This window comes from Grampus griseus, assembly GCF_964374135.1.
Source record: "Grampus griseus genome assembly, chromosome: 3".
NCBI classification, from domain to species: domain Eukaryota; kingdom Metazoa; phylum Chordata; class Mammalia; order Artiodactyla; family Delphinidae; genus Grampus; species Grampus griseus.
The window spans coordinates 117,964,204-117,991,999 of record NC_139019.1 but is presented as its reverse complement, the minus strand read 5'-3'; the positions used below and the strand labels follow the sequence as shown (position 1 = coordinate 117,991,999).

At 57.9% G+C, this 27,796-nt stretch overlaps 1 protein-coding gene across 1 annotated transcript; it reads left to right on the top strand.

Moving 5' to 3' along the window:
* Positions 1–33: 33 nt before the first annotated feature.
* On the top strand, positions 34–22,063 carry PCDH1 (protocadherin 1; the record flags this gene model as incomplete). The annotated part of the gene is made up of 5 exons (XM_082651058.1): positions 34–74; positions 8,167–9,029; positions 11,978–14,173; positions 19,269–19,488; positions 21,669–22,063. The coding sequence occupies exons 1-5, from the start codon at positions 35–37 to the stop codon at positions 22,061–22,063; spliced, it is 3,714 nt and encodes a 1,237-aa protein (XP_082507184.1). The 5' UTR covers position 34.
* Positions 22,064–27,796: the final 5,733 nt, after the last annotated feature.

The window sequence follows — 27,796 nt, the reverse complement described above, 5'->3', positions numbered from 1 at the left end:
GAGCCGCAGCCCGGGCCGGGGCCGGTGGCGGCTCATGGACTGCAGGGCCCGCGGCCTGCGCTGCCCACAGGCGGGTAAGGATCGGTGGCGGTGGAGGCGGTGGTGGCTCCCGGCCGGGAGCGGCCATGGCCGGCAGGAGCCGAGGGAGGGGCACTCGGCCGAGCGAGGCCACGGGGGCCCGGTCGGTGCTCAGCGCGCCGGGGCTGAGGTGGGGGCGGTTGGGGTTGCGGCTGGGGCACCCTGGCCTCCAAGGTCCGCCGCAAATAGCCGAGCGAGGAGAGCGGGTGCTGGACTGGGCTCCAGCCTGGGCGCCCTGCACCCCGGAGCGCTTGGAGCTGCGGGGATAGGGGGGCTCCAGCCGTGCGAGGGATGGAGATGGCCTGGGGCAAGCCCAAAGCCCCCAGTTGGAAGGGGGGCCGTCCCCGAGGATGTAGCAAGCAAGGACCCTCGTTCACAACGCGCGCGCGCGCACACACATACACACACACACACACACACACACACACACTTGTTGGGCGACCAGCTCGGATCACTCAGGCGCTTCCAGCTCCCCGCGGGCACCCGGAGGGCCAGACCACGGACATATGTACACACATACATACATATGTGCACACAGGCATACCTCCCGCACACCAGCGCCCACTGGGGCACCGTCAGTAGCTTAGAATCTGCTTCAGCTTCTGCACGCTCAGCAGCACGGACACACAACCCGTGGCCATACAAAGCAACAAAACACAACCGGGTGTGACATTCGGCGACATGGACACACAAAAGCAATCTCATGCCCGCACATACGAGTGTCACGACCACAGTTCTCCAGATGAACACTCAAAACCCAGCCCCGCACACACATATTCCTTTAAGGCACACACCCTAACATAAATTATGTTACACTCCTTGGCCAGAACACAGGTACACAACACATGTCTCGCTTGCACCCCTCGACTGCACCCATAAACACAGAACCCAGTGTTTCAGCACACTCCTTGACGGCACACGCCCTAACACAGCAAGTGGCACCCACAGCAGCGCCTCACGGTCACAAACACAGAATCTACTGCTTCACACATCTTAACACTGGGTGTCACACACACCTTCCACCAACAGTGTCACATTACACCTTGCAGCGTATACACACAAGCATACACGCTCTGTCCCTCACCCTCGGAGGCCAGATTCCGTCAGGGGAAGCCGCCGGGCCACCCGGAGAGCCCCTAGAGCCCGTTTCCTCTTAGCGCCGTACAGTGAGTGTAAATTTCGGCCCAGCGGGAACCCTAGGGACTGGCCGGACCTGCTTCCCCGCTGGCGCCTCCCCACCCCCACTCCGGGGCCGGCCGGCCGGGAATTCCCGGAACGAGCTGGACCTGGCAGCCCGCGCCAACCCCTCCTCCCCGGAGCTCCAGGGCCCTAGGTCCCTTTGCAGAGGGTGCAAGCCTTGGGCGGTGTTTGCGACCCTCTTCGGACCATTTAGCTTCGTTCTCCAAACCACCTGGATCCCCAGCACACCTGGGGCCCACACACCTGTGTCCTTCTCACACCTGGGCGTCCTCTCCGCCGGGTCCCGGCTGCAGGCCAGAGTCGTGTGTGCGGGCAAGGCCCTGGGACCAGGAGGGCACGCGCGCGGCACGCGCAGGAGCACAACCGGCAGGCGAGAAGGACTCGCACCCCTTCCCCCCCCCCCCCAGCTACCCTCGGGAGCCCAGACTTCTGGCCTCAGTTTTTCAGCAGTGGTCGGAGACCATTCCTTCTAGCAGGAAATATTCGGGGCTGCTTTGAGGTCTTTGACGATTGAGAGTGGGGCAAAGCCCCCTTTTTCCGCTAGAGGGTCCGTTTTACGAGAATTTCTCCTCCGGGCCGGGCTCGCTGCTTTGTGATTCCGGCGCTGGCTCCCTCCCCGCCCCCTCACTGCGCCCGCTGCGCGGCTCTAGACGACGCCGGCTTGCGGGGGTCCCTAGGCTGAGGCCCGAGAGGCGGAGGAGGAGGGAGTCCCCGCGGCGGCCCCTGGGGCTGGGGGCACCAGGGACACGCCGGTGAGGCGCGTTCTCACCGCGCCGCGCTCGCGCCTCGCCCTGAGCTCGGGAAGGCCCGGCGTCTCCCTGCTGAGGGTGGGGGTGGGGTGGGGCCGGCCGAGCCGGAGGCTGGCGGAGAACAGCCGCCGTCCCACCTCCCCCGACACACTCTCCCGCGTCCTCTGGGAGGAGATACCCCGCGCGCAGGAGGTGTACGGGGAGCGCCCGCTGACCGCGGCGGTGTAGGCTGAGGTCTGCCACGGCCGGCAGAGTCCAGGACGTCGTGCCGGAAAACGCCGAGAGCCTTCCATTACCTGCTCTGGGCCAACCCTTGGTAGCTGCCAGGAAGGAGAGCGCGCAGAAGGTGTTTGTGACAGCCCAGAGGTCTAGGTGTGTGTGGGGTGGATGGGTGTTACTTTCTTGACGTGGCGGTCTGGGAGGATTGAAATGTGTAATTACGACCAGACCAGGGGATGTCGTGGAATCGAGGAGAGAGGGATGAGAGGAGCCTCCAGAGACTGCCAGGGGCGGGGTGGTAGGGGAGCAGGTCCGGTTTCAGTTCTGGCTGCATTTAGTTTCTCCCCTTCCCTCCCACCCAATCCCCAATTCCAAAAGGGATTTCAGCTGGAAAGGGGGGGTCTTGCTGGTAAGGCGTCCTCCTGGAAGACGGGCTGCTGCTGTGGCTACTTGGTCAGGGGAGCTGGGCTAGGTAGAGATGGTGAGCTAACTGCCGCGGAGTGTGGGTGGAAGGGTCAGGAGAAGGTCTGCAAGGGTGGGGGGAGGAGCTGAGCAGGAGTCAAGGCTGGGGGGGAGAGGAGATGGGAAAGGAGGAGGCCCTTCTGATACGGGTGAGGTCTGCCCCTACCGTGAGAGAGGATAGTTGGTGCTGCAGAGAGAGATTCTTTCAACCATGTATTGAGCACCTACTGTCTGCTAGGGCCCATGGTGGGTGATGAGGATGCAGTACTGTAGTAAGACAGACACCATCCTTGCCTTCATAGGTCTTCCCAACTGGCAGGGGATTGGCTCATTTATTTATTGAACCAATGAGCACCTGCTGTTTGCCTGATGTTGGAAATCAAGTGCTGTCTTCGGTGATGGAAAGCTATCTGTCCTTTACAACGTAATAGACCTTAATGCATCGGCTCTCATTTAATCCTCCCAAATAACTTCAAGAGGCAGGATTATTTCCATTTCACAATATGGAAATATGTTCAGAGAGGTAAAGTCACTTGGCCAAGGTCACACAGCTAGGAAGTGGTGGAACCAGGGTTTGAACCCTGACAGTCTGACTCAAGAATGCAGGTGCCTGGAAACCCTGCAGAGGCTAACAGAGGGTTGTGAAAAAGAAGGGAGAGGAGCTGAGGGCTGTGCACTTATTCACTGTGGGAAGCCTCTGAACAGCTCCACCCCACACAGCCCAGCTTGCTTACCCTCCTCTCCCAGATGTTTGCTGTGTCCCTTGGTGATTTGTGCCCACAGTGGTGGTGACTGTTGTGTAACAGTGCAGGAGTGAGGGTCAGGGCTGACCTGGCCTCTGGAACAGTGATGTCTGCCCCTGTATGTTTCCTCTCTGGCCACAGCATTCAGCAGGAAATGGCCCCTGGTCCCCGAGGTGGACTGTCAATGAAGGTTCCAGGTGAACCCTCAGCACTGTTCTCCTTCCTCCCCAGATGTTGACACAGATGGCGTTTTCCTTGCCCTTCCCTGGACTCTGCCCCCTCACACCTCACTGTGCTCCTCTGGCCTGAGAAGAATGAGTCACTGCCCCTACTGAGGCTCTGGCTTCTCAGGGTCCTGGGTGCCCAGTGTCGTTAGGTGGAGGTGGGGACACCCCTGCTGGGAAGGCAGCCAATGCCTAGGGAAGGGCAGATAAGGCACTAATCGTTTCAAAGGCTGCTGTCTGGGACTAAGGACTCCCAGCAACCAACCACCAGGACAAAGTTCAGGGATGGTGGGTGGGAGCAGGGGGTAGGAAAGGCTGCCACACTGCCACTCCTGGCTGTTCTGTCTCTCTCTCTGCATCCTGGGAGGCCTGGGTTCCTTTGGACCTTGAACCCTAGGCTCTCGCTTTCTCTTTCACTCCTTGCCCTGCAGGTTTGGCAGCCCAGGGATTGTGTGTGTGTGTGTGTGTGTGTGTGTGTGTGTGTGTGTGTGTGTGTGTGTGTGTTGGCGGGGGCAGGGAGGGGGGGTGACAGGGGTGGTACATAACAACCACTGATTTGCCTTCCCCCATCCAGCCTTTTCCCAATTCAGTGAGGAGGCATTCTTATTTCTCAAATCCCAACTCTTCTGCTTACTACTTCTGTGACCTAAGGCAATTATTATTTTTGAGCCTCAGTTTTATCATCTGTATTATGGGGAGCCATAAATTAATAATAAATAGTACCCATTTCAGTGGGTTGGGAGGATTCGATGGGAAATGGATGTAAATGTAGTGAAATCTCTCGGGGAGTGTTAGTTGGGTCGATGGTGATAGTGAGGAGAGTGATGATGGTAATAAAGGTGACGATAATAGAATCTATGCTTCTTTCTTAACTCCAAAGACCTAGAGTACCTCAAAGTTGTTCCCAAAAGGTTCCTGACCCTTGCTGCCTCCACCTTGCTGCCTGGGGGTTTCTCCAGGTCCCTCTTCCAGAATGAGAATTCCTAAGGGTGGAGCCAGATAATACTCATTTTAAAGGAACTCTCCAAGTGCTTAAAAGAGCCTAAACTCTCTTCAGCTCTTATTGGGCAACCTACTCTGGGCAACCCTCCCCCAACCCCATTTCCCCCCCAAATTCCACCTTCCTCCCAGGAAACCGCGCCCCCTCCCCGCCCCCAACCTTGCTTGCCTTGGATATTCCCTTTTGGTTTTCTTCCCAACTCAGAAGTTAGATGCCACAATCCTTTCCTGACCCCTAAGGGTGACAGGGTGAGTGAGAGAATGTGTATGAGAGTTAGGGGGCAGGCGTGGGGAGGGGGGAGGGGGGGGAATGTGTCACAAGCATGCTACGTTTGTGCTGCCTGGAAGGCCTGAGGGGTTAGAGCCCCTGGTTGTGACCCCAGATGGGGAAGGAAGCCCCCAAGGTCAGTGCTTAATCTGTAGCTCTTAGAGCGGCTACAAATGAAAGTCACCCTGACGGTGCCAGACCACGGACCTCTGAATTTGTAGCCAAAATTTCTAAGTGTTCATTTTTCTTGGAAAAATCTGCGGTGTGGTTTCATAAAATACGTAAAGGGGAATGTGACCCAAAAAGGTTACAAACCGTTGATCTGGAGGGAGGGAGTGGAGGCAGGCCGGCACTGCTTTATTTCTCCTCTTTGTCATGTTTAGGGTAACTCCCAAGTAACCCCCACCCCGCCAAGACTTCCGCACGGAATCGGTGCTCACAGTGATCCCGTGTCGTGTGTGTGCTGTGCAAGGGAGGGCAGGACAAGGCGCCCAGAAGGGAATGAGGTTCTTTGGAGACAGGTGTGTTTGGGTTGAGGCTTGTTGGTAAGATGAGCCCAGTGCCAGGTCCATGCAGAGAGAGGGGAAATGGCTGGAGGGTGGGTCCAAATAGAGCATCAGATAGATTCCTCCCTCCTTTAAAGAGATTAAGATTGCAGCTGAGAGCAAACACACACACTAATCTGATAACAGCCTCACAGGCGTTGAGCCTATTAGTGCGAGGAGTGACCTGGGAGGGGCTATGCTTGTGTAAGGAATCTGCATTCAATGACCATTTGCTGAGAGTCTGCTAGGGACCTACACAGAGAAGGATTAAATCAGACCCCAGGGAGTTCTCAGTGGAGTAGGGAAATTGGGCAAGAAAACAAGCAGTGACCATACAGAAAGTTCCAGGATAGGCTGAGCCTGAGAGGTGAAGTAATCACAGTCATTCATGAGCTGTTACTGAGTACCTACGGTGTGCAGGGTCCAGGGCAAGGCCCTGAGGATGTAAACAGAGCAGAGGCCCTCCCAGTCTCCACTCACCGTCTCATAGGAAAGAGAAACAATTCACAGGTTATTTCCCAAACAGCTACCTAACTGCAACTGTGAGTGCTTTGAGGGAGCATTTGTTGAATACTCACTGTGCTAGGCATTTAGCCCACATGATCTCAGACTCCCTAGGAAAGAGGTAGTATTATCCCCATTTTACAGGTAAGGAAACTGAGGCTCTAAGTCAATTGCTCCAGCTCACGCAGTCAGAAAGTGGGCAGCTGGGGTTTGCCTCAGGCTGTCTGATGTCACATTCCCTGCTCTTCTCCACCCTGCTGCCTTACATCTGTCAAATGGGTACAGCCCAACAAAAGTGACAAATAGTCCTTGAGTTAGAACCACTGTCAGCTCCACAATGACAGATTGCATCTGTCTTGTTCGCCGCTGTGTCCCACTGCCCAGGATAGCGCCTGGAATGTTGTAAGTGCCCAATAAACGCTCACTGAATGCATGAATGAGCACCTATAGTATGCCCAGCTCTGTGAAGGTGAATGGGTGGGGGCTGGGGGATGAGTGTAGGGAGCCCTGTCCCTTCCTTCGGGATGCTCAGAGAGGAATAAGTGCAGAGAACACAGGAATAAGTGCACAATAACTGGGATTGAACAACACGGGCGGGCGGTGTCCCAGGCTGCACAGTGATTCATTGCCATGGGATTGAGACACACAATAAGTGGCTGTGAGTTGGAGGAAGGAGAGGTCACCGAGGGCTGAGGAGGCCTGGGAAGGCTTCCTGGGTGACCAGAACCTGCCTTCAGTGGGGTGGGTGTGGCCTGTGACAGGGCCTGGGGTGGGATTTCCAGGTATGGGGCACGTACTCCAGGAGCTAGGGAAGGAAGATTGAGCCTGAGCCTCTGCTGAAAATACTGGGCTGAAGATTTTGGATTTGAATAGAAGGGCTGGCCGTGGTCGTGGTAGTGCTGGAGAGGAGGAGGGAGTCAAGACTGGGACTTAGCTGGAGGGTCTGGCTGGGGTCTGCTGATGCACAGCTCAAAGCTGGGGGAGATGGGCAGAAGAAGCAGGCTCTTGTGGTGATGGCGGTGCAGCTTGTGGTTGGCTGGGGCATACAGGGCTCTAACTGGAAGGATTTGGGGGTGGGCGGGGAGAGGCAGGTATGAGATGGGACTGGACCGATTAAGCGGGGGAGGGGCCAGATGTTCACTGAGAGACTGAGCAGGGGTATGGGGAGTGAGCGGTCAGGGCAAGGCTGCTGGTGTTATTGGCAGCTCTGTCCCAGTTAGACCTGCTGGGCTCCTAGTTGCTAAGGATAGGCTGGGGCAGCTCCCAATGCCAATTCCAGGGCTAGTCAGCTCTGACCACAGTCCTGACCCCAGTCTTGACGTCTACTCTCTTCTTCCACTTACCTGCCCGTGTCTCTCCTCCCCGCCGTCCCCCACCCTGGTGGAGAGGGAGGGTAGAGGAGCCCCGGGAGCTGTGTGTGTACACACAGGTGTGAGTGCCCAGGGGCATGTTTGTTTGGAAGGGGCTCGGGGAGGGCTAACACCTACTCCACAGCCCTAACCGTTTTCAAGCCTTGACTGGTGCCCAGTCCAAGCTGGCCCTTCACAAGGGCGGGGACATTGGGCACTAGGGTGATTACTGCCAGGAGAAAGGGATCTGAGATGTCCTACCTCCTGTGCGTACACTGACTTGGCATCTCAGAAGGGAGAGGAACGTGACATCATCCCTTCTCCCTGCAGCCAACGTGAGTGGCCCTCAGTGTGGGCAGCTGACGATCCGGGGTCTGGGGAACGTGAGGGTACCTGCGGCTCTCTCCTACCTTGTATGTGGGGGTGGGGGGGTGGGGGGTTGCCCCTGGTCTCGCCCTTCCACTTGCTGTCTCTCCCTATCTCAGTATCAGGGTAATTAGCATGGGTGACTATGGCAGGATGCTGCTGAGAAGGTGTTGGGCAAAGCACAGAGTAGAGAGCAGGGCGGGAGGGAGGGAGTGTCAGGTGGGTCAGGGCGTTCCTTGGGCAGGAACTGCTCTAGACCTGCTCCTCCAGCTGGGGCAGACACCGCTGCTACACCAGCTGTGGGTGAGACTCAGGGTTCTGGGCTCTGTACTAGGGCAGATCTCTCCTGGGAGATCAGTGTGTAGGTGGCAGAGGGGGAGTCAGGGGCTGGCTCTGGGCAGCCCCCAGGGCCTGGGCCCTCCTCGCAGCTGACCCCCTGTTTTGTCTCCCTCGCGTACAGCCCTCCTGATTCTGGAGCCTGCCCGGATGGGGTCCCTGAGGCGCAGCCCAGGCCCTGGGGGGCAACGGTTGCTGCCGCCTGCCTTGCTGCTGGCCCTTCTGCTGCTGCTGGCTCCGTCCCCAGGCCACGCCACTCGGGTGGTGTACAAGGTGCCAGAGGAGCAACCGCCCAACACCCTCATTGGGAGCCTCGCAGCCGATTACGGTTTTCCAGACGTGGGCCACCTATACAAACTAGAAGTAGGCGCCCCGTACCTGCGGGTGGACGGCAAGACAGGCGACATCTTTACCACGGAGACCTCTATCGACCGCGAGGGGCTCCGAGAATGCCAGAACCAGCTCCCTGGTGAGCCCTGCATCCTGGAGTTTGAGGTGTCTATCACGGACCTCGTGCAGAATGGCAGCCCCCGGCTGCTAGAGGGCCAGATAGAGGTCCAGGACATCAATGACAACACGCCCAACTTCGCCTCACCAGTCATCACGCTGCCCATTCCCGAGAACACCAACAATGGCTCACTCTTCTCCATCCCAGTGGCTTCGGACCGCGATGCTGGCCCCAACGGTGTGGCATCCTATGAGCTGCAGGTGGGGCCCGAGGCCCAGGGGCTCTTTAAGCTGCAGGTGGCAGAGGACCAGGACGGAAAGCAGCCGCAGCTCATCGTGATGGGCAACCTGGACCGGGAGCGCTTGGACTCTTACGACCTCACTATCAAGGTGCAGGATGGTGGCAACCCCCCACGCGCCAGCAGCGCCCTGCTGCGGGTCACTGTGCTCGACACCAATGACAATGCCCCCAAGTTCGAGCGGCCGTCCTACGAGGCTGAGCTGTCTGAGAACAGCCCCATAGGACACTCAGTCATCCAGGTGAGAGGCCCCTCCATCTAACTGTCAGGGTGACCCACATTTAGAAATGGGAGCCTACCCCAACCTCGTGAGAGTTCCCTTCACTTAAGGGCAAGATGGCCAAGATGTTGTGGTGAGATCTCTTTTCCCCAGCCCCCGCCTGGTGAGACCTTCCCACAAGCCCACCACACCCCAGCAGGGGATTTACTTTCCTCTGTCAAGCTATTCAGGTGACAGTGACATAGCATATGAACAGTGATTCCCCCCATCCCCGAGGCAGACTCGAGCTGGAGAAACCTCTGCAAAGTGAAACCCCCTCCCAAGTCAAACGATATCCTTCTCCCCAGCCAAGTGAGCTGAGCTGGAACAAGTGAACCGCCTTTTGTCCAAGTAGAATCTCTCCAGAGATGAGAATGTCTTCCCAACCAGGGGCCCTTTAGCCACATGCGAGTTTCCTGAGGCTGGAGGACAGAGCCTTGCTTTGCCCATCCCTGACAGTCACAAGAGATCCTTTTAGCCAGGTGAGTCCTCAGAATTCTAGAAAACTGTACACAGATGTCTGTACACCCACCTCCTCCCCTAGGCACAGGGTACCCATGGGTGTGGGGTGCTGGGCACAGTAGGGGGGGTCGGTGGGCTCTGCTGAAGCTCTCAACACCCCTCTCGATGGGAACTGCCCCAGGGGCTGGGCAGCTTGGTGGGGTCAGGGCCTGGGAGAGAGCAAAGAAAGCGTCCCTGCAGACAGGTGGGCGTATCTCCCACTGTCATCTCAGCCCTGGCCTCCTGCCAGCCCCAGCTCCTTTCTCCTTCCCCATGGGCTGAAGCTGTCTGTCTCTGGTATGAGGAAGCTGAGGAGGGCTCACCATTACCCGTCCTGGGAAACCCTTCATCCCAAGTCCTCAAGCTGAAGCAGGGCACGGGGAGGAGTTTGGGCCTTTTTTTAGAGGCTGGTGGACTGGAACCTGTAGAAGAGAGACTGAGAAAGAAAAGGGAGACAGACAGTCGGGGATGGCGAATACTCATAGCCTAGGTGCCAGGTACTGTTCTGAATACATTATGTGTATTATATCATTTAATCTCCACAGTACAATGTAAGCATTATCCCCATTTTGCAGATGGGGAACTGAGCCCACAGAGATTAGGAAACTTGCCTGGTAACCCCCACCTGATGTGTTCAGATTCCACCTTGGCCACATCCAACAGTTTGGCTTCAGAGCCCATGTGTGTAAGAGCTGGGAAGTGGGATGACGCAGGAGAATGGGGCAGAGACAAGGCTACGGGTAGACAGAGCAGAAAAGAGAGGATGGGAGAGAGCCAGCAGTGGGAAAGAGGCAGAAGGAGAACTGAGCAAGATGGGAGGAAAAGAGAGACAGAAGTCAAGACTCAGAGACAGAGACAGAGAGGTGAGATGGCAAGAGAGGCAGACAAGGAGGTGGGTGACCAGTTTAGAGACAGGGAGACAGTGGGGATCATAATGAAAAAGTTGGTGACAGACTGGGGGAACAGGGGGATGGAGGGGCGAGGAGAAACCATTAGAGGGGTGAGCAGAGACCAGGTAGCTCACCAGTGTTTTCACTGACAAAAAAATCCTGATGGGAAGGAAAGGAGACTAGCAGTGGCCTGAGGGCCTGCTAGGTGCAATGCCCAATACTGTGTCAGCACCGATTTTCAGAGCTGGATGGACAAAAAGAGGGATAAAGGCTATTTAGGGAGCGCTTGCCATGTGCCAGGCAGTGTTAGGCATTTTTACACTTATCATCCCATTTAATCCTCACCACACCCCCATTAAGTAGGTTCTATCATTATCCCCATTTTACACATTTGTAGACTGAGGCTTGAGGATGTTAAATAATTGGCCCAAGGCCTCATAGTTGGGAAGTGGCAGAGCTGGGATTTGAACCTAGGACTCTTGCTCTGCTCCCCAGAGACTCTGCCAAGTGGCGCCTATCCTGTCTACCCCCTACCCCCTCCTCCCCCGCCCCCGCCCGCACTGCCATCACATTCTGTTGGGCTGTGACCTAACTCCATCCCTCTTGTTGCTCCCTGACCAGTGCTACCTCATGACCGTTCCCAACTGGCTCCTGTTGCCCCACTACCACCCATGTTTGTATAGACTTGGGCCGAGTGTGTGTCGGCCTTGGCGTGGAAGGATGCGCCCACTGCAAAGGGACAGACAGTTCATTGTGTGATGCTGGGAGCCCAGCCCGCTGCCAGCAGGCTCTGTGGGCTGCACCAGCCCCTCCCTCCTGGCCGCAGGCTCGGCTGGATTCCTCAAGTTGATGCCTAGCCAGCGCCAGCCATGGGAGGGGAAGAGAGATGAAACAGGTTTCCCCGGTTTTGACAGAGTGTAGTGACCTGGCCTGGCGGGCTCCCTCTGACCCACATCCCTACCTGGCTCCTTTCAAAAAAGAAATCCCCTCACCTGTGGCCTCCAGAGGGGCACGTGGGTCTCCATTCGTGTGCCAGTAGACACGTGCATAAACATACCTTCTCACGTAATCACAACACGTGTGTGTGCATGCATGCATGTTGCACACATATGTCACGCATACACACCATCTCTACTACTCACACCTTTCCAGCTCTTCGGAAGGGTTTGAAGGCCAGTTTAATCGGGTGGAAGGGCTGCCCTAGCTGCTAATTGGATCCTCATCCCCATATTTGGGTGGACTAGTATAGGAGAGATAAGTAGAGTTCAGTTCTGCCCTGTCCCATCTCTAGTAGTAGCTTGTAGCACCACTGAGGATTTGTGGGCTGTATCTGTGCTCTTCAGGGAAAGAGATCCGTAATATATGCCAAAGTGTCAGGATTGGGAAAAGGGCAGGGCATGCATGTGCTGCTTTTGGAAAGGGTGCCTTGTTAGATTAGTTGCGTCTGCCGTGCTCGTTGGAAAGGCAGAAATGTGTCGCTTAATTTATCGCCAAACTAACCCAGCCCCGTTTTCCTTGTTTCTTCCCCCTGCCCTGTAGGTGAAGGCCAATGACTCTGACCAAGGTGCCAACGCAGAGATCGACTACACGTTCCACCAGGTGCCCGAGGTTGTGAGGCGTCTTCTGAGACTGGACAGGAACACGGGACTTATCACTGTGCAGGGCCCCGTGGACCGTGAGGACCTAAGCACCCTGCGCTTCTCGGTGCTTGCCAAGGACCGAGGCACCAACCCCAAGAGTGCCCGAGCCCAAGTGGTGGTGACCGTGAAGGACGTGAACGACAATGCCCCCACCATTGAGATCCGGGGCATAGGGCTGGTGACTCACCAAGACGGGATGGCTAACATCTCAGAGGACGTGGCAGAAGAGACAGCTGTGGCCCTGGTGCAGGTATCTGACCGAGATGAGGGAGAAAACGCAGCTGTCACCTGTGTGGTGGCAGGTGACGTGCCCTTCCAGCTCCGCCAGGCCAGTGAGACGGGAAGTGACAGCAAGAAGAAGTACTTCCTGCAGACCACCACCCCGCTCGACTATGAGAAGGTCAAAGACTACACCATCGAGATTGTGGCCGTGGACTCTGGCAACCCCCCACTCTCGAGCACCAACTCCCTCAAGGTGCAGGTGGTGGATGTCAATGACAATGCACCTGTCTTCACCCAGAGCGTCACTGAGGTCGCCTTCCCAGAAAACAACAAGCCAGGTGAAGTGGTCGCCGAGGTCACTGCCAGTGATGCCGACTCGGGCTCCAATGCTGAGCTGGTTTACTCTCTGGAGCCTGAGCCGGCTGCCAAGGGCCTCTTCACCATCTCACCTGAGACTGGAGAGATCCGGGTGAAGACATCCCTTGATAGGGAACAGAGGGAAAGCTACGAGTTGAAGGTGGTGGCAGCCGACCGGGGCAGCCCCAGCCTCCAGGGCACAGCCACCGTCCTTGTCAACGTGCTGGACTGCAATGACAATGACCCCAAGTTCATGCTGAGTGGCTACAACTTCTCAGTGATGGAGAACATGCCGGCGCTGAGTCCAGTGGGCATGGTGACGGTCATTGATGGGGACAAGGGGGAGAACGCCCGCGTGCAGCTCACGGTGGAGCAGGACAATGGTGATTTTGTTATCCAGAACGGCACGGGCACCATCCTCTCCAGCCTGAGCTTCGATCGGGAGCAGCAAAGCACCTATACCTTCCAGCTGAAGGCGGTGGACGGCGGCGTCCCACCTCGCTCGGCCTACGTTGGCGTCACCATCAACGTGCTGGATGAGAATGACAACGCGCCCTTTATCACCGCCCCTTCCAACACCTCCCACCGGCTGCTGACCCCCCAGACCCGTCTGGGCGAGACGGTCAGCCAGGTGACAGCTGAGGACATTGACTCTGGTGTCAACGCTGAGCTGACCTATAGCATCGCCGGCGGCAACCCTTACGGACTCTTCCAGATTGGGTCGCATTCCGGCGCCATCACCCTGGAAAAGGAGCTTGAGCGGCGCCACCACGGGCTGCACCGCTTAGTGGTGAAGGTCACTGACCGCGGCAAGCCCCCTCGCTCTGGCACAGCCTTGGTCCACCTGTATGTCAATGACACCCTGGCCAACCGCACCCTGCTGGAGACCCTGCTGGGCCACAGCCTGGACACGCCGCTGGACATCGACATTGCTGGGGATCCGGAATACGAGCGCTCCAAGCAGCGCGGCAACATCCTGTTTGGCGTGGTGGCAGGTGTCGTGGCCGTGGCCTTGCTCATCGCCCTGGCTGTGCTCGTGCGCTACTGCCGGCAACGGGAGGCCAAGAGTGGCTACCAGGCTGGCAAGAAGGAGACCAAGGACCTGTATGCCCCCAAGCCCAGCAGCAAAGTTTCCAAGGGAAACAAAAGCAAGGGCAAGAAGAGCAAGTCTCCCAAGCCCGTGAAGCCGGTGGAGGACGAGGATGAGGCCGGGCTGCAGAAATCCCTCAAGTTCAACCTGATGAGCGATGCCCCTGGGGACAGCCCCCGCATCCACCTGCCCCTCAACTACCCACCAGGCAGCCCTGACCTCGGCCGCCACTATCGCTCTAATTCCCCACTGCCTTCCATCCAGCTGCAGCCCCAGTCACCCTCCGCCTCCAAGAAGCACCAGGTGGTGCAGGACCTGCCACCAGCCAACACTTTCGTAGGCACTGGGGACACGACGTCCACGGGCTCTGAGCAGTACTCCGACTACAGCTACCGCACCAACCCCCCCAAATACCCCAGCAAGCAGGTAGGCCAGCCCTTGAAGCTCAGCATACCCCGGCCCCCACCCCACCCCTACCACGGGGCCATCTGGACCGAGGTGTGGGAGTAACAGAGCTGGTGTCTCGGGCCTGCCGTGCTCACCAGCCCAAGTCGCTGGTGGGAGGTGGAGCCAAAGATCGGGGGATGCTGGGACCACTGATGACCCTGCTGCCTCACCCAGGCTTGGAGGGTCGGGCCGAATGCAAACTGAGGGTGTGCTCCGTGTCCCCCCCTCCCCCGCTCCGCACTGGGAGAGGCCTGTGGCTTGTCACATTCTGGGACACTGGACCACCCGCTGGGTCCTGCAGGTGGGGACTGATGGGTAGGTGAGCAGAAGGGTTTGGAGGCAGAAGCGGGGAGGGAAATGGAGAAGAAGTCTCCTACAAACGTGGGTCTCTGTCCGAGACCAGCCATGGGTGCTTCTCTAGAGGGGAAAGGGGGAGACCTGGGGTCCTGGTGGGTAACCAGGTGGACGCTCTGTCAGGGAAGGGGGCCTCCCCACTTGTGCCTTCTCTGTGTACTGTGTGTCACCCCCTTCCCCACCCCAGACTCCTGGGGCTGGGCCCCAGTTCCCCTCCCCCAGCCCCAAACACTTCACCCTGATAATAAAGTTCTCTATTTTTGGAGTTTTGGCTTCTTATTTTCCTGGAACTGAGAGAAGGAGCGAGAGAGACTGGAAACAGCCCTTTGTCCGATGTCCTGCCTCACTTTCCCCATCCCTGCTCTTTGTCCCTTCCCCCGTCCCAGACCTGCCCCTCTGCCCCAACCCTATCTTAATTGACCAGGTCCCCCCGCCGCCCCACCATGACCATGTCCATGATTGGGGGAAGTGCTTTCTGAGCAGGCTTCAAATGGAGCTGTCCAGCAGTGTCCCCTTCCCTCACGTTTGTGAGACCTCCCTGGGAATGGCACCCTTTACCAAGAAAGCGGATGGAGATGCACCCAAGTCCTGCCCTTTCTCTGCTGGCTGAGACTTGACCTTTCCCATTTGTGCACATCGGAGCATCTCCCAACAGAGCTCAGACCAGAGCAGCTGGTGGGGGTGGAGTGCAGCCTGGCTGCCTCAGGTGAAGGCAGAGAACCTCTTAATTATACCAGGCACCTTCCCTCGAGGTAAGATCGTCCCAAGTCCTTTTCCCAGCCTATTCATCCCAATACCGCTCAACACCCAGCAATTAGCCTGCTCTGCCCTGTGTCTTCCCACCATGGTCACCAGTCTGGGCTGCCGGGAGGGAGGACCCAGGGAGAGGGGAGGATGTCCCCCAGTGCTATGGACTGACCTGCTCCGTATCCCCACTGCTGACCAGGGCTGAGGCGCCCTATCCGGCCCCCTCCCTTCCCTTCCTTCAGCTCCTTGCTCTGGCCACCCTGAGCTGCTAGCTCTCACTCACTCTCTCTCTCTCCGTCTCTCACTTCTTGCTCTCCTGGGTCTGCCCTGTCTCTGGCTGTGCCTGAGGAGGAGGCTAAAGTCTGGGTGAGGGGCCTCAGGTCCTGGGGGAGTCTCTGAGGCCAGAGGCAACCTGTCTCCATGGCGACTGAAGAGGCTTGAGACACTCCCAGGAGGTACAGGGTGCCAGCTCTCTACTCTGATTCCGTCCACAAACTCCCCAATGCCCCGGGGTATCCCCAAAGTAAAAACTCCTAGGGGCTTTGGAGGAGTGGTGCATGGGGAAGTGAAATCTGGTTTCATCGCGTTTCCCTTGGACAAATAAGCATCTCTAGGGTCACCTCCAGCAGCTCCTGACCAATCATTCTTTCTCTTTTGTTCCTCTCCTTGCTGCTACCGCCTCTCTCTTTCTTCTGTTCCTTTAGCTCCTTAATCTCTTTTTCTTTCTCAAGGTCTGAGGGATTATCCCTTACTCGGCTCCAGTCCAACCCATCCGTGGAGCCACACTGAACATTCAAACACAACAAAACCACAACACCAGTGTCATCATTAAGACACATAGGCTGAATCCCTACTGTGTGCTCAGCATAGTATTAGACCTTGAGGGAAAAATGGTCACATTTCTACAAGACATACAAGTAACAAGATGAGGCAGTTGAGAATCGTGGTGTCGATTCTCACCAGTGAGAACTGCCACATATTAAAGCTCTTCCCAACTTGTTCTACCACTTCTGCCACGACTTGCTTCCATTTTTTTGAGTCCTTACCAGGTGCAACGTACCATGCTGAGCATTTTATGTGAATTAGCTCATCCACTGCTCATAACTCTTTGTGATGCAGGTCATTTTACAGAAGTGAAAACTAGTTAGCGACGGAGTCAAATTCAAACACAAATCATCAGGAAATCTGATTGCCAGAGTCTGCTGTTTTCCGTTATGCTATAAAAAAGGGGTTCCAAGACTAAGTTCACATTAACCTGTTAAAGGCTCTGCAAAGCCTGCAAGAAGGGAAAACCTGTTAAACTTTGTGTAACTCTGGGTTTTCCAAATTTATTTGACCATGGTGCCCCCTCCCTTTCTTTGAGGCACATAGTATGAGAAAACATGCATAGGACATGGGGGTGGGCTTCTGGGAGGGGAATGAGAACCCTGAGCTGGCTCTTCATAAAGTGAGGAGCTGGAGTTGGACGGGAGGCTGAGCCAATCCCGAGGTGAGGCGGGAGTGAGCGAGAGTGACCAAGTCGGAGGCAGGGGGAGGGCAGAAAGGGGATTCTGGCTGGAGTGGAGGGTATAGGAGGGAGCTGAGACAGGAGACTGGAAGACTGTAGGTTGTAGAGGACATAGATGCTTTGCCAAAAGTTCCTTAAGAAGAAGTGGGAGGCCCCGAAAGCTCATGAGTTTTGGATGAACTGAGTTTTAGAGAGTTTACTGGAGTGTATGGTGGATTTAAGGTGGGTAGAGGTGAAGGTACAGGACTGCACCTCTAAGGTCTGAGCAAGGATGGTGGAAAAGGGCATGATGGATGGATGGATCAGGCTGACCTTCTGGAGAAACGACCCACAGGACTCAAGGGATAATTGGATATGGGATAAGGATGGGGAGTGAGTGGAGAGCTACCAGGATCCCCAGATAGATATCATCCTTCTGCATCTGGGTGGTAGGATGATGAGATCTTTGCCCATGCAGACACTGAGTAAAGAAAAAGAATTTGGTTTCAGGCATGTTGAATCTGAAGGGTCCATAGGGACGGCCGATTGGAAATAACCAGCAAGGGTCTAGAACTTCTGGACTAGGGTCTGAGAGAGATTTTGGATCTAGGCTTTTTAAGATTTGATAGTCATAGAATGATAGGGAATATTTAGTGTTGAGTATGACCCAACCCTCCATTTTACAGAAAAGAATCATAGGAAAAAGACCAAGTGATGTGCCTAGGAGGCAGGACTGAAGCCTTGGATTACCAGGCACAGGTTCTGCAGGGAGGGAGGGCTGCTGGCTAATGTCTTAAAAGAAAACTGGAAAGAAAAACACCCAACAGCCAGACTGCCCTGTGCCTCCCAGACCCTCCTGGAACCTATTCACTCCATCACCAGGTGGACGTGCTCCTTTACATCCTCCCAGCCCCAAGTATCAGGTCAGTTTTGGGGATCTTGTCTGTCATCACCCAGACCTTTCAGTGTTTTGGATCCCAACGTGGATCTCAAGAAGGGTTGCCTATGCCTGAAGGTGGGGTGGGAGCCAAGGTGGGAAGGCGGCTCCAAAGCTCCCTGTGCTGACAACCTCCCTTACCCCAGCTGCCTTGGATGGCACGGAAATTGTGTAGGGTATCAGGAGGGTGGGTCTGCAGACCTGGGACACCCTCCTCTGGCCATCTTGAGAACCTCCTATTGAGAGTTTTAAAGACAAAGCACCACAAGGTCTTAGAGGATTAGAAGGAGCCTGGAGACTCGTCAGCAGGGCCCTGGGCCTGGGCTGCTCCCACCCCTGGCCCACAGGGGCCCGGGTCTGTGCCCTCCACAACTTCTAATTTCCAGTTGGCAGGAGAACCAGTGGTGGTCCCAGGTGGGTGTTTAGGGGATGGGTTGGTTGTACCGAGTGCCAGGCTGAGGTTGCCAGATCGTCAACCCATGGCAGGCAGGCAGGGCTGCTGTCTGGGAGCAGCCTGTCCCTGTTGCCCTCCCTCCACCCCAGTCCCCGCGCCAAGCTCCTAAATCCTGGCTCTACCAAGCCAGCGGCCCCTCCCGGAAGCTCCTTCCTCTTTCCTAGAAGGAGTCTCCGTTCGAAGAAGCCAGCCTTCCGAATCCCTGATGTCTGCTGGGCCCCTCCCCCTATGCCCAGGTCCTCCTGGGCCCTGCCCGCTCCAGTTAATACTGTTTCCTGATCTGGAGGACTGGGGAGTTCCCAGTGTTCTGCTACCCCACCCCCAAGGTGCCCAGGCTCCCTTTCCCTCTTCCCTCCCACCTTTTTCCACTCCCAGGCCTCTCTGAAGGGGAACGCGGTGGGCACCTGGGTGGGTGAGGACTCAGCAGGGAGTCCTGCCTATGGCATTACAGACCAGGGGTGAGGAACAGAAGATCAGAAAGAGGTTAGCACCCCACTGGCTGGAGGCAATGAGAAGTTAACAGAGCAATGAGACAGGTGAGGAGCTGGAGTCTGGAGGGTGCTATTTGGAAATCAGGGAACTGTTCTGGTATTGGTGAGCTGTTGTGGAATTAGGAGTCTGTCCTGCTTTTAGGGAGCTGTTGTAAAAACTGGAGGCTTGCTGGTGTTTAGAGGCTATGCTGGAATTAGGGGAGTTGGCTGGTGTTGTGCTGTTTTGGTGTTGGCTGTCTGGAATTAAACAGAGGCCGTGCCAGTACTGGGAAGCTGTGCTCTAACAAGTGGTTGTACTGGATTAAGCTTATTGTGCTGGCCTGGGAGCTATCATAACACTGGGGCCTGTGCTGTGTTGGGACTTCCAGTGCGTGGTCCTGGCTGTCCGGGGAGCTGACCTAGAATCAAGGGGCAGTCCTCTATTAAGGTCTCTGCTTTCTGGGGGGGTTCTGCTGTGCTAGGGGGCTGGGCCTCTTCCTGGTTGCTGTTGAGGCCTAGAGGGCTAGGAGCTCTGGGGGTGGGCTTGGCTGGGGCTGTAGCCCGGTGCGGTGGTGGCCCCGTGGTGCAGGCTGGCTGGCTGGCAGTGACACTCCCTCTCCCTGCAGTTACCTCACCGCCGAGTCACCTTCTCCGCCACCAGCCAGGCGCAGGAGCTGCAGGACCCGTCCCAGCACAGTTACTACGACAGTGGCCTGGAGGAGTCCGAGACGCCGTCCAGCAAGTCATCCTCGGGGCCCCGACTCGGTCCCCTGGCTCTGCCTGAGGATCACTATGAGCGCACCACCCCCGATGGCAGCATAGGAGAGATGGAGCACCCCGAGAACGGTGAGGGGACCCCAGGAATGAGTAGAAGCCTGTGAGTGATGACGAGACCTTAGAGGTAGCCTCCATCTCTCGAGCTCTCGTGTATTCAGCAGTAAACACTGTGCTGAGTGCTTTCTGGTATACGTTCATTTAACCTTCGCAACCGCTCTCTGATCTGAGAACTTTATTGTGCCCCCTTTACAGTGGGGGAAACGGAGGCTCAGAGAGGTTGAGTCACTTACCCAAAGTCATATACAGGAAGTGACAGAGCTGGGAGGGATTCACACCCAGGCACCTCTGACTCCAAAGACTTTGAATTCAGCACTACTTTATTCTGCTTCCTGGGAACAGAGAGCCTGAGAATGGGAGCCAGAGGGCTCAGGTGGTGGTGAGGGAACTTTGAGGGGATCCTGAGATAATGAGAGCGCAGAGGGCCTTGAGAAAAGGGAAGGGACCCTGGATGCTATGAGGAGCCCAGAGAAGGGTGTGATGATCCCCTGTCGGGAGGAGCAGGAGAGGGTGTGGCTGAGGAGAAGGAGTGGGGAGGCCTGGGGAGGGGAAAGGCTTGTGTGGGCGGGGCTTGGAGGGTGATGGCAGACGTGGGATCTGGGCTGGAGCAGAGGTCAGCATGGGAATGGATGGGGGGCGTGTTGTTAGAATGTGTGTGTGTAGTGCGTGTGTGTGCGTGAAGGCACCTCTGGTGGCCCGTGGTGGGGAGACTAAATCAGCTTCCCCTTGGGATAGAAAGACTCTCCAGCTTAGAGCTTTCCTCAGATCTCATCCCCTCCCTCAGTCCAAACTCCCCCAGCCCGCCACAAGATGAAAAGTTTCACACCTCACCCCTCAGGCCCAGGGCTCTTGTCTAACCTCCCAGGCCCCAGGTCTCAGAGTGCCCTCCATCCCCACCCTGCCCATCATCGTGCGATCTCACGCCCGTCTCGTCCTTTTTGTGCCCGCGCAGAGCCGGCTGGCCGGAGCAGGCCCTGAGGTGGACTGCCAGGTATGTGGGAGCTGCTCTGGGGTCTGGGGTCTGTGGGACTCGGCCCAGCACCCAGCCCCGCCCACCCAGTGCCCGTGCTCTGCTCCGTGCCACGTTGGGTCCCCCCACTCTGCCCTGAACTGAAGAGCCCCGGAGGGGTTAACAACAGAGCTGTCCCCTCCTCACCTTGCACTGGCAGGAGGCCAAGCCAGGGAGGGTGGTGCCGCTCAGTCACATCCCTGGACGGTGGGGGGGGGGGCACCGCCTGGTACTGTCCCCAAGCGAGGGCGGGACAGGGGCAACTGTGACAGGAAGTACTCAAGGCCCAGACGTTCCCATGGAGACCCCCACTGCCCAGCAACCACACTGGCTACTGCTGATGTCAGACAGCCAACTTCTGTTCCCATGGGTGTTCTGGGCAGGGAGCGGGGCAAGGCCAGGGGGGTGGTGGGTGGTGTAGGGGCCGGAGTGAGGCGGGGAGGGGCTGCATGAGTGTGCTTGTGGATATGTGAGTGTGTGCTTCTACGCAAACCCCTGGCTTTGTAGCAGGGCCTTGCTATGCTGGTGTGGGGTGGGGTCCCAGGGCAACTGGGAGCATGGTGAGGCTGGAGGGGGCTCAGAAGGGAGGCATGTGCCCACCTTTGTCTGAGGATAGAGATGCCTGGTGTAGATTTGTGTGTCCACACCTATCTGAGGGTAGGAGTGTGTGTGTGTGTGTGTGTGAGAGAGAGAGAGAGAGAGAGAGAGAGAGGAGAGAGAGAGCAGTAGAGAGAGAGAGAGATTGTGTCTTTAATGAGGATGGGGGTTTCCTCACCCCTATCTGAGGGTAAATGTGCATGTTTCAGCCCGTCTGGAGATAGATGACGGAGTGTGTAGATGGGGTGTGTGTTTGTGCACCTGTCTGAGGGCAGATATGGTGGATGTGTGAGAGGAGAGCTGGAGGGTGGGTGAGGATGGAAAGAATGTGTCTATTTAAGGACAGATTGTGTGTGTGTGTGAGAGAGCACGCATGCGGTGGATGGTGGGAGGGTGTGTGTCTATTGCGGTGGATGGTGGGAGGGTGTGTGTCTATTTGAGGGTGTGTGTGCCTGTGAGCTCAGTGGGCAGGAAGGGGCGTGCACCCCCGTTCCAAGGCGGCATGGAGGCGCTGGTGGGAGGCTGTGGAGCCGAGCTCTGCGAGGCTGCCCTGCCTGAGGACCATCCTCCCGGCTCTCCCCTGCAGACCTGCGCCCTTTGCCTGACGTCGCCATGACGGGCACATGTACCCGGGAGTGCAGCGAGTTTGGCCACTCCGACACGTGCTGGATGCCTGGCCAGTCATCTCCCAGCCGCCGGACCAAGAGCAGCGCCCTCAAACTCTCCACCTTCGTGCCTTACCAGGACCGAGGAGGGCAGGAGCCTGCGGGCGCCGGCAGCCCCAGCCCCCCGGAAGACCGGAACACCAAAACGGCCCCCGTGCGCCTCCTGCCCTCCTACAGTGCCTTCTCCCACAGTAGCCATGATTCCTGCAAGGACTCGGCCACCTTGGAGGAAATCCCCCTGACCCAGACCTCGGACTTCCCACCTGCAGCCACACCGGCATCTGCCCAGACGGCCAAGCGCGAGATCTACCTGTGAGCCCCCTTCTGGCCGGCCGGCCATCCCTTCCCCAGCCACCGGCCAGCTCCCAGGTGGGCCCATGCCAGGGCCCCTGCTCCTGACCCCTCTAGCGTGGACTTCCTGGCCAGGGCCCTGAGTGGGGGGGTTACTGGCCTCATGACCACACTGGCCCTTCCCCCATGCAGGGTCCAGGTCTTCTTCCCTCACTTCAGCCCCCAAACCCTAGGGAGCCCCCTCTTCCCCTTTATGGGGCTCCCCCCAGCTGATGCCCAAGAGGGCTCCTCTACAATGACTAGGCTCCGGTTCCTCGACTTCCAGGGATCACCCCCTCACTTTGGGCAGATGGCAGAGTCAAGGGTGGGCAGCACACTTTTAACTCGTTGTGCCCCGCATGGCCAACCAGGGCGGGCATAGGACGCCCCCATTCCAGCCCTGCAGCAGGGCTGAACTGGGGAGCCCCTTTCCCTGGGAACTCCCAGAGGAAACTCTTGACCGCCAGGGGCTCCCTGAAGGGCTTTTGTTACCAAAGGTGGGGTGGGATGGCGGTGGGAGTGGGGCGGAGGCCTTGTCTTCCTATACTGCTCCTGGGCTGGCCCACCTGCCTGCCGCATGCCCATGCCTGGTCCCATCCGGGCACCCCCCCTTCCCACTGGTCATGCAGTGTCTGTATATAAGGACCTTGGAATGACGTCCCCATTTCTGCCTGATTTGCAACTTTTCTTGTTGATGTTGTGTTGTCTTGGGGGGGCCCCTCTGGGGGGAGACCTGCCCTGCTCCCCCTCTTCCCTGCCGCAGTGCCCCCCACCCCAGGCCTCTATTGTTCCATGTTGTAAATACCCCTGGGGCTGTGGCAGGATGGGGGTGCAGGCCAGGGAAACAAGGGGGGTGGGGGTGGGGATAGGGGAACACTCGCCTATCAGCAGAGCTGGGCTTTTATTTAATTTTTTTTAAGAATACAAATCTCTATTTTTTTGGAACTGTTGCGCTGTGCCCTGGGGTGGGGGGGATCCCCGCTCAGGCTGGCCCCCACATCCAGACGAGCATCACGGAGGGGCCCTGAGGCTGTGGGGGGCAGCTGGCCGGGGGTGGGGAGACTGTGCCTCTGGCCTGGTTGGGTGAGTTGGGAGCAGGAAGGTTTGCTCAGGGGGTGGCTGGTTGCTGCCCCCAACAGGGGGTACCTGCACCCTGCCCCCTCTCTGCTCTGCACCCCCCCCCAAGCCCCTGCCATGACTGACCCGTCAGCCTGTAAAACCACCATTGCCTTGATCTCAGGGGGTGGGAAGGGCTGCCTTAGGGCACCCTGGGCTCCAGGCCCCCTTCTTCCAGTTGGGCTTCCCTTTGCCAGGGTCAGGGGTCCCGTGGCGTGGGGGGATCGGGGGGGCAGAGAAGCCCAGTCAGCCATGATGAGGTGGGATTCTTTTCTTCACCTCAGGGGGCCAGGGTGTGAGGGGCATCCTGCAGAGGCCCCATCTCCCACTGTGGCCATCTCAAAGCCTCAGCCCCTCTTCCTTCCACAAACCCCCACTGCCTTGGCCCATACCTCTCCGGCTCCCCAGGGGCCCAGGCTGGGAGGCTGGAGACTCAGGGTATGGCCCTTGCTTGACTTAGTCTAAGCCTGGGGGTGTGGCCCGAGGGTGGGAGGGGTGGGTACAGGCTGCTGGGTCGTCTGGTGCCTTTGGGAGCTGTGCTGCTGGAGTCTTGACTCCTGTAACCCCAGAGACCCCACCTCCACCCCTGAAAGCCAGGGGGCTGAAGAATCACCTTGTTCTCTGCTCCGTGCCCCTAGCTTGGCTTGGGGTAACAGTGCTGGGAAGGAGAGCCTTGTTAGGCTCGTGGCCCCAGCATACACAGCCCTTCAGTGGAGGGTGGAGGGGGGGTGGTGTAGAGTGGCCTGGGGTGGCAGCAACCAGGTCTAGGGATTGGCCAAAGGCTCCTTTCCCTGGGGGAGGCCCAGGAAGTGGGCTGGGGCTTGTTAAAGAGACAGCCCCTTCCCCCTGCACAAACGGGGCAGGTGCAATAGTGGTGCAGTTGGTAACGTGAGGTGCCCCGCTGGTGGGTCAGTGGCCTCGAGGGCTGTCCTGGGTCCTGGGGGTCAAGATTCTGGCAAGAGGATTGTACGAGGCCTATTTGCTTGGTGGAGAGGGTGGTCCAGACAGGAGGCATTCCTGGGGTCAGTGGACTTCCCCTGGAAGCCCCTGGTGGCCTGGGCACCCTGGCCTGGTCTCGGAGACCCCTGCGCACTAGGTGGAAGGGCAGAGGAGCATTTTGCACAGTGGAGAAGCCAGAAGGAAGGGGGTGGCCCAGGTGGCTGGGAGGGCTGAGAAGCACAGAGGAGGAGCCCTTCCCACAGGCAAAGGCAGAGCCCCTAGCCCCCTGGTTGGGGTTGGGGCACTGAGTCTGTCACCACCTGGGCACTTGAGAGGTGAAACCAAAGGTGGGCAGGGGATGGGTGACAGCACTGGGGACCATGCCTGTTGGTCCTAGGTCTGTGAAGCCCTTCCCCAATGCCTTGTGTCGCGTACAGTTTTATGTACAAATAGGCGACATTTGGCCAGAGGAGACCCCGCTCAAACCCAGCCTGACCCAGTCAGTGTCTTCCTAGAGGGGACCTAGTCTGTCCCTACCTCCTACTTCAGAGCATGTCTCTTGGTAGGGGGAGGGTATATGGGGACATACTTCTCTCCTAGGGTCCCTGAAGCGCGTCTCACATCCTCGGGGGAGGGTCTCTGGGGCATCCCTCACCTCTGGGGGCTCCCTAGGCCCTATCTCTCCCCTTGGGAGTCTCTGGGTGGGGGGGACATGTATTCCCGCTGGGGACCATGGGAGCATGTCTCCCCCGCTACCCAGGCTCTCTGGGGAGCCTGTTGTCCTCCCAGGGTTTCTCGGAGTACTTAAGGCATGTCAGTCTTGGGCCATCTCTCTTCCCAGGGAAGGGGGCTATCTCTGAAGCATGTCTGGGAAGAGATGTTTCTGGCCCTCCCTGTACCTCTTCCCCAGGGGTGTCTCTGACTTGCAGCACTTCGGATGAGACTGGGCAGCTCTGAGCTGTCTTTTCTCGCAGGGGCTCTGGGATACCTCTCTCTCCTGAGGGCCCGGCCTCCGGAGCCATTTCTTCCCTGTGTGGGGCCGTCTCCTGGTGTTTGGTTGGCTTGTGTTGGCCAAGAGAAAGCCTCTTAGGGGGCGTCTCCACGCGGGACTTCTCTGGGAGGGGGGACTGTGTCTCGCCCATGGGGTTCCCGGGCGGTGTGTCTGCCCGTGGGGAGGGGGAGACTGTGTCTCCTCGGGTTATCTGAGTGGGGAGGGGGGCCGTGTCTCTCTCGTGTGTTGGGGGTCGGGGGTCGGGGAGGGGGGTTTTGGGCGCATCGGATGCCCACACTGGGGTCGTGTTTCTCTTGGTTCGTGCCACTTCCCACCGCCTCGCTCCTCCCGGGAAGGGCTCCCGTCCCGCCCCCACTCCACCCCCGTCCCTGGCGCTGCGAGCACAATCCCCTCGATTTGTAATGATTTCTGTCTCTGTCTTTCTCTTTCTCTGACCACCCCCGCCCCCCCACCCCGCCGCGAGCATGCGCAGGCACCTCCCCTACCCCTCCGGTTCGGTTCGTTTCCGGTTTGTTTGCTGAGCTGTCAATGAAAGACCCGTGTAATTATTCCCGAGCTTTACAATAAAAGTGTGAAAACCGGACCCCACTTGGCTTCTTTTGGGCCCTCGGGCCGGCGTCCCGGGGAGAGTGGAGGCTACGTCTGGGGTAGAGACCTTGGAGGGGGGCCGGGAGACGCGGACGGGAGAAGAGGGATCGAAACCCATACTGGGATTAATCGGTTCCACGCAGGGATGGGGGCAAGAGGACGGACACTGAGGACAGACATCTACTTCATACGCCTCAAAGTGGCCCCCGTGCCATCCGCTGGGCCCGATCCTCTCCCGGCAACCCCATTCCCACCGGAGCTGACATGCAGGCTAGGGGTTAGGCTTGGGGGGCGCGCCGCGCTGCGGAGGGTTAAGCTGTGCTGCCTTCTTCCAGGGGGCATGTATCCGTTCACGCACCCCTCATTTAGCAACGAGTTTGAATCGTGAAACTGGATAGGAGAAAGGACGGGAGACATCTGTCTGTCGCTCCCTCTCACGCTCAGGAACGAGGGTTGGAAGTCGGTGTACGGGGACCCGAAAAGGTCTCAGCCCCCGTCCACGACTGCGCTCCCCTCCCCTGCTTCCGGGCCCGAGCGGTCCCGGCCTCCTCAGTCCGGCTCCCGGGTAAACACCGGCTCCGGAGAGGTCGTAGAACAGAGACCGGATCAGCCGGTTTCCCGGCCCCGCCTCCCGGGGCGCCCCTCCCTCCGCGCGCGCTTCCGCTCAGCCCGCGCGTCGTGTACCCCCGCTCGCGCAGCGTGGGCCTGGCTCCCGGACCCCGGGGTTGGTTCAGCTGCTGGGATTAGTCGAGAGCAGGGACTAATCCTGGATGAGCCTCCGTGTAAACCCCGATCGACCGCCGGTACGGCGGGGGTCGTGGGGGCCCCTTTATCCATTCCCATACTCCGGGCTTCTTAGGGCCTGGACCCTCCCCACGCCCCCTCGCTACAGTTGGAGACAAGTTGGTTGGATCTGCTGTGCGGAAGAGGTGGGGGCCGGCGGGGGCGGGCAGCGTGAAGACACTGCCCAGATCAGGCCTAGATCAGTCGCGCCCCAGAGAGCCTGGCGGTGGGTGGGTGGAGGGGCACCTGAAGGAAGGGCAGAAGCCCTTCTGACAGCCTCTGAATCCACAAGGGGTGAGGTCAGCTCCCTGGCTCAGTGTGCAACTCCGTGCTCCCCACCGATCCTCCAGTTACAGAATCTCCAGCCCTCCCTCTACTTGTGGCAAGGGTGACCTGCCCCTAACCTTGAGGCCTCACCTTCTCATCACAGGAGGCGCTGAGTCAGCAGGAGGGCCCCATGTCACCTCCACCCCTGACTTGGCCAGACAGTGAGGGGTGAGGAGCTCCTCCTGTTGAGGCCAAGCCCTGCCAATGATATCAGGGGTCAAGGGACTAGGGTACTAGAATCCTGTCCCTGGTTGGTTCATTCATACCACAAACATTTCACGGTCTCTATGGGAGAGGCAGACAGGTAAACAATGACCACATCGCGTTCAGCCCTGCCCTGAGCCGTAAATTCAGGCTAGAGGGCCAAAGGAGGTGTCTCCTCCAGCACCGTCCAGCAGGCTTCCTGGAAGAGGTGGTCCCAGAGCTGAGTTCTAAAGGGCAGATGGGGAAGAGCCCACTGAGGAAGGGGTCTGCATCCCAGGCTGATGGAGCAGTGTGTGTAAGGGCCTGGAGGTACAGAAGGAGAAGGTGAGGTAGTTCAGGAGGGCAGGAGAAGTTGAAGAGGAAGGCAGGGGCCAGAGCTAGCAGGGCCTGCTGGTCAACCTAAGGAAGGAAAGGGAGCCACTGAGGGATTCTAAGCCTCTAAAAGAAAAGGTCAGATTTATGTTCTTTACAGATTCTAACTGTCCTCTTGCCTTCTCTGCCGAAGTTTCTCTGGAGAGCCTGGGTTGGAGGTGGAGGCATATACCCACAGACAGCAAGGAAGAGGAACCAGGGTACAGGGTATATTAGGAAATTCGGTCCCCACATCCTTCCATCACACCTGGAGTTAGAGAGACCTACATTAGAAATCTGTAGTGCTTCCTACGGGTATGAGCTTGGGCAGGTGACTGTGCCTTGGTTTCTTCAACTGTAAAATGGAGCTAATAACGCTTACCATCACAGAGGATCATC